Source organism: Monoraphidium neglectum (assembly GCF_000611645.1).
Source record: "Monoraphidium neglectum strain SAG 48.87 unplaced genomic scaffold scaffold00847, whole genome shotgun sequence".
Taxonomy (NCBI): Eukaryota; Viridiplantae; Chlorophyta; class Chlorophyceae; order Sphaeropleales; family Selenastraceae; genus Monoraphidium; species Monoraphidium neglectum.
The window spans coordinates 11,633-17,450 of record NW_014012781.1 but is presented as its reverse complement, the minus strand read 5'-3'; the positions used below and the strand labels follow the sequence as shown (position 1 = coordinate 17,450).

The window sequence follows — 5,818 nt, the reverse complement described above, 5'->3', positions numbered from 1 at the left end:
CGACAGAGGCTGCCTTGAGCAGTTGCCGCGCCGTCGCAGGACACCGCTCAGTCCTTGACAGCATGTGCGCATGATGCACGGCTGATCATGGTGTGCGGGCGGCCGCACACAACTGCGTCGAGCGCGAAGCACCGCCTATGTGAAGGGATGATGCCGCCCCCGTGACTGTGCCTGTGGGCGTCGACCGGCGAGCGCATGCGTCGGGTCTGCAGCTGGCTAGCCCGGGCGTCGACTGGCCGGCATGGAAGCTGAGGGAGGAGCGGCGGAGGGCGACCTTGCAGCTTCACCCGGGACGACTGCAGCAACAGCAAGCTGGCCAGCAGGGCCGCCACAGGACAAAAGCGGCATCAGCAGTGGTGCAGAGGCGCCTGCAGGTCGCACGCTGCCGCCAGCCCCCGTATCCGGCGCAGGAGCGAGCGCTGAGCCTGGCGCGGAGGCCACAAGCCCGCTGCAGCCGCAAAATGTGCAGCAGCCTCAGCCACCTGCAGCTGCATTCTTGGCTCGCTCGCGCCTCAGCAGACACACAGCGGGATGGGACAGCGGCAGCAACAGCGCCGCATGCACGCCGCAAGCCGAGCCCCTTGACAGCCTGCGGCCCAGCCCGTTGCCAGACGGCGGCGGTGTGCGCGCCACATTGGCGGCGCGGGCCTCTGGCGGCCCCGCGACACTCCTGGCTCTTGCGACTGCGGGTGCGGGACGCAGCGCCAACAGCAGCGGCAGCGCCCAACCTTACGGGCTGGCGAGGACAGCCTCCCTGCGGGAGGGCCCTGCCGAGGGCGACGCCAGCAGCATGGGCGGCGGCGGTGGCGCCAGCTGTAGTGTCGTGCCTCCTCCCCTGCTGGCGCCTCTGCTGCTGCCGCGCTGCGACTCCCCTGGGAGCATGAGCTTCAGCGGCCTGGAGGCGGGCGCGGGCGGCCCGGGGCAGCTGCTGCGGCTGCACTGTGTGAGCTTCAACATGAGCAGCGCCAAGCCGCCCACGCCGCTGCCGCCGGCGCTGCTGGGGCTGGACCCTTCTCAGCAGGAGCTGCAGCTGCAGGGGGAGGGCGCGGGCACCGCTGGCGTGCAGGGGTGGTCAGAGGGCGGCGGCACGGGGGCGCCTGACCTGGTGGCAGTCGCGACTCAGGTGAGGCTGGGGGGCTTGGGGCGGTGCCCAGGGGTTGTGGGGCCTGTGGACGCTGATGCGGTTCGTTTGCCCGGATCTTTCAGGGCTGACTGCCACCAGAAATGGCTTCAGCTGGGCATTGCTTGCCGGTCACCTAGGCGAGCTGAAATCAAGGTGTGGCGAGCGTTGTTGTCCCACCACACCGTTGTTGGGTCGCCTACCGACTGTCCCGCAGGAGTCGTGCAGCCTGCCCGATTGGGAGCGCATGGTGGGTGACGCCCTGGGGCCGCGCTACTGCCGCCTGGGCAGCGTCTCCCTGCGCGCCATCAGCCTCTCGCTCTGGGGCCGCCGCTCCCTGCGGCGCCACGTGCGGCGGCTGCGCGCGAGCAGCGTGGCGACAGGCATCGGCGGTGTCGTTGGGAACAAGGGCGGCGTGGCGCTGAGCCTGCAGCTGGGGGAGCTGTCCCTGCTCTTCGTGGGGGCTCACTTTGCCGCGCACGATGGACAGGCAAGCACCGGGCCGGGGACAAGAAGTGGCGTGAGCAATGGGGCCTGGCCTCCCCACATGAATGACCAGCCCTCCCCATGACAACTGGAGGAGCTGCAATACCTCTGCATTGCGTCAGGAAGGTTTTCAAATGATGTGGTAATGCCGTCCCAGATTACTGTTGCACCGCCTTGGCGGCGCTATGTTGGACCCACAATCATCCTCCTGAAACGCACGCAGGTAGAGCGCCGCAATGCAGACTACCACAGTATACGGACAGGCCTCTTTGCAGGCGGCGGCCTCGCCGCCTCTGCGGCGGGTGCCGCGATCCCCATAGGTGGCGCAAGCATGACGGGCGAAGGGCGCGGCAGCGGCTTTTCTGGGGGCGGCGGGGAGAGCAGCAGCGGCGGGATGTTCCGTGTGGGCAGCGAGATGAACCTGGCGCTGCTGTCACCCGGCGGAGGAGGCAGCCTGTCGCCGACGCGGCTGCGGCAGCCGGCCCGAGGGGCCTGGGGCGCGGCTGTAGAAGGCGGCATTGGTGGTGAAGGACCGGCGGGCAGCAGGCTGGGCCAGGGCTCGTTTTGGGACGAGGCACCGCTGGCGGCGGCGAATGCAGCCGGGACAGGGGCATACGCGCAGCAGCAGCAGCAGCAGCAGCAGCAGCAGCAGCAGCAGCAGCAGCAAAAAGGGGAAGGTGACAGCGGCAAGCACGGATCCCAGGAGGGTTCCGTGCCGTCAGCCAGGGGGAGGGGCGGCCTCTTCAAGCGGCTTGCAAGTGGCGGCAGAGCAATTGGCGGCGGCGGCAGTGCTGGCAGTGGCGGGGGCCTCTTTGCCCTCCGGCGGCGCAACAGGGTGGCCCCGGCCCCTGACGACCTCTTTGGCCTCCAGCCCCGCGCAGCCAGCTTCCCCAGCATGCTGCCAGGGGGGCTTGGCGGCGGCGCCAGCGGGAGCTGGGCGTCTCATCGGGCGGACGGCCTCGGAGCATCCCTCCGCCGAACTGGCGGCAGCGCGAGGGACCTGCGGGAATTGGGCGCGCGGTCGGGGCCACAGGGGCTGAGTGATTCGGGGGTGCCCAGCAGCGGCGCGAGCACGCGGTCAACGAGCGGCGGCGGGTCCTCGAGCGCGTCTGATGCGGGCGGCTTGGTGGCGCGCTCACGGTTGTCGTTTCTGCTGCCCTTTGGCGCGCTGGCGGGGTGAGTGCTTGTCATCAGCTTGGGGCACATATGCGGCAACTCGTTGCCCTGGACTACAACAATCATGACTGAAAATCTGAATTGCAAGGTTTGTGTGACTGATCACCCCACCACGCACTCCTGTTTGACTGCACAGTCACCTCTCGTTGAACCCTTCCAACTCCCTAGCATGTGCGGGATCTTGTTCCGCGCGTTTCATCCCGCAGGCCCGCAATACCCCCTGGCCCTGATGCCACTGAACAGCATGATGCAGTCTTCTGGATGGGGGTGAGCGGCTTCGCACGGCAGCCAAGTCACAGAGAGCAGTGCTTTCACGGGCTGCGCATCTCTGTGGTTATTTAGCTCGCAATGCCAGACGCGGTTACAGCGGTCATATCGCCGCCACTGCACTGCACTATGCAGTGCGGTGCTCCCTTACCCTATACTTGAATGAGCCAGGTCGTTGTGTAGCACTATTTTGTGGCGGCATGGCGCATGCTGTCGTCATCATGCACCGCAGGCACAGCCGTCACGCCCCAGAGCCCCGCGTGCCAAACACCTTTCGACATTCCGCACCCATGCCGTGCATCTTCTCCTGCCCCACTACCTTCACAGGACCTCAACTACCGGATCAATGGTGGGGGCCGCGTGGTGTCGTACCTGCTGAGGTCACCGCTGGCCGAGGTGCTGCACGCCAACGACCAGCTGGGGCTGCAGCGCCGGAGAGGGGCGGTGTTCGAGGTGCGCGCAGGATGCGCAAAGAGCGCAGCTGGGCGCTGCGGGGAGGCCGACACTGCCTGACAATAGATTTTGGTCAACTGGTCCTGATGTTGCGGCGCTTGAGGCACCTGGGCCGTGCACGCCGTCGAGCGATCCTGCAACACCAGCAGCGTGCGCCTCCCCACCCGCAGGGCTACCAGGAGGGCCGCGTCACCTTCCCCCCGACGTTCAAGTTTGAGCCCGGGCCCAGCGGACGCTACGCGCGGCAGCGCGCCCCCTCCTGGACGGACCGCATCCTCTGGAAGGCGCGCGGCGACGCGGCGGCGGGTGCGGGCCTCGCGGATTCCGCTCCTGCGAGCGACGGCGGCAGTGGCTTGCCGCGGCTCGGCGGGGCAGAGGACAGCAGCCGCGCTCTGCCATTTGCGGTGCGCCAGGCGTACTACGACTCTGTTCCCACAGTGTACAGCAGCGACCACAAGCCGGTGGTGGCGGGGTTTGAGGTGGCGATGGGGCGCGCCGCGCTGGGGCTGCGCGCGTCAGCCGGGTTCGGGGACGGCGGCGACGACGGGGGGGGCCAGGTGGCGGGCGGCTGCATCAGCCTGTGCAGCGTCATGTGACGTACATCGAATAGTGTGGTGGTTCACGTGGCACACTGCTGCTTGCACTTTCTGGGACATTTGTATCTCCTGGGATGCCGCCCATTAGCTGCACGCACTCATTGTTCCTGTCTGCACGCAGCTGTCAGGCGGCACTCGCAATAGAACATCGCCCCATCGCTGTCATGTGCAAGGTGTCAAGTGTCATAGTAAGAGTTTTGCCCTGACAGCAGGCATGTTGCCATCCAGTACCGTTGAAAGTCTGGGCCAACGAAGTCGGCGGCGCCCCCGGCTGGAGATGAGAGGCAGGTTGATGTGATGAAGGGCCCACCTATTGCGAGGGGCGCCGCGACAACATCGCTTGTAGCATGTTGCCTGGAGTTTGCCCCAGGTCACAAAGAATCGCTTGGCTTCGAACACTCTCGACCGAGTGACACTCACGGTCGTCGCACCGATTTTGGAAACTCCCCGAGTCAGAGGCGCATCGGATCGATCTCTTTGATTGCAGCAGCACTACGTATTCCTTGTCGCCTGTGCCGCCTAGCGCACCCGTGATCGCGCAAGTCACCAACCGAAAGCTCAGCAAGCGACACAATGCAGGCCAAAACGGCTACAAGTGAGTGCTGCGAATGCGTGAAGTGAACATGGCGCAGCGGTGGGCGTGGAGTGCGGGCTGGCAAGGCCGTCAGCGACCTGGAGTGCTCCCCTCCGCCAGCGGCGCTCGAGCGGCGATGCCTGCCCGTGTGTTCGCTGCGGCCCATTTAAAGCGCCTGAAGTGGTTGCCGAGGACGATCAGCTGGCGTCACATCATAGCACATCGCCCCGTCTCTGGTGGTTGCTGTACACGCAGACGCCAGCGCCACCCCACTCCATTCTGCGCTTGCCCGTCCCCGCAGCCACTCGCGCCCGCAGCGCCGCGGGTGCCGGGCGTGCCCTCCGTGTCTGCGCCGCACGCGTGGTGACGGTACGCGCCGCGGCTGCCGCGCCCACCGGGGAGGCGCTGCGTGCGGCGGCGACTGCCAAGGCCCAGGCCGCCGTTGACGCCTATGCGCGCGAGTCAGCGACATGGACTGAGGTGGGGGGAAACAAGGGCAGGTGCCAGCCAGGCAAGGGTTGTCACCTAGGGTGGATCCGCAGGGGGAGGGATGGCAGGCGACATGGGCTTGCTGGCCAGCCGCATCTGGGCTGGGCTGCCTGCCAAAGCTGCACCCCGCCAGTCCAAGGGGGGCGGGTGGCGCATGCCAGCGCTGGATGTGCTGCGCATGCTGTGGGCGTGCACTACGCGCAGTTGCCTGTGTTACCCTGGGCGGTCCCCTCAGCTTTTTCAACCTCACTGCCAGGCTGGCGCTCCGCATCAACCTTTCCACCTGCCGTCGAAACCGGCGTCACCAGGTGACGTTCTCTCTGCGCCGCCGCGCCGACCTGGGTGACGCCTGGAAGCTGGTTGGCCCCGCCGCCGAGCTCGGCCGCTGGATCCCTGACGTCGCGCGCCACATGGCCTGGGCCGAGGGCGACCAGTGGAGCGTCGCGGTCAGGCTGCCGCCTGGGGAGCACGCGTTCAAGGCCGCGCTGCGCGCAGCAGACGGCACAACCACCTGGGAGGCCGGCCCAGACCGCGCCGTCGTCGTGCCCGCGGGCGGCGGCGCGCTGTCTGTGTCACTGGACGTGCGCATGCCGTGGGAAGTGACGGCGGAGCAGGCCGCCGCGCCCTCGCCGGCGGTGGTTGTGCCCCAGGCGGCAA

The 5,818-nt window shown here is 67.6% G+C and overlaps 2 protein-coding genes across 2 annotated transcripts in view; both read left to right on the top strand.

Annotated features, from left to right (window-relative positions):
• Nucleotides 1–241: 241 nt before the first annotated feature.
• On the top strand, nt 242–4,098 carry MNEG_5600 (Type I inositol-1,4,5-trisphosphate 5-phosphatase 2; the record flags this gene model as incomplete). Its single annotated transcript, XM_014045927.1, has 6 exons — nt 242–1,123; nt 1,338–1,577; nt 1,830–2,782; nt 2,989–3,049; nt 3,377–3,502; nt 3,673–4,098. 6 exons carry the CDS (start codon nt 242–244, stop codon nt 4,096–4,098), a joined length of 2,688 nt encoding a protein of 895 aa, XP_013901381.1.
• A 573-nt stretch (nt 4,099–4,671) lies between these two features.
• MNEG_5599 (hypothetical protein) overlaps nt 4,672–5,818 on the top strand; it is a gene marked incomplete at both ends in the record, with an annotated part of 1,479 nt that continues 332 nt past the window's right edge. The window contains 3 exons of the mRNA XM_014045926.1: nt 4,672–4,693; nt 4,974–5,152; nt 5,470–5,760. Coding sequence (XP_013901380.1) covers nt 4,672–4,693; nt 4,974–5,152; nt 5,470–5,760 — 492 coding nt within the window. The remainder of the gene's footprint in view (nt 4,694–4,973; nt 5,153–5,469; nt 5,761–5,818) is intronic.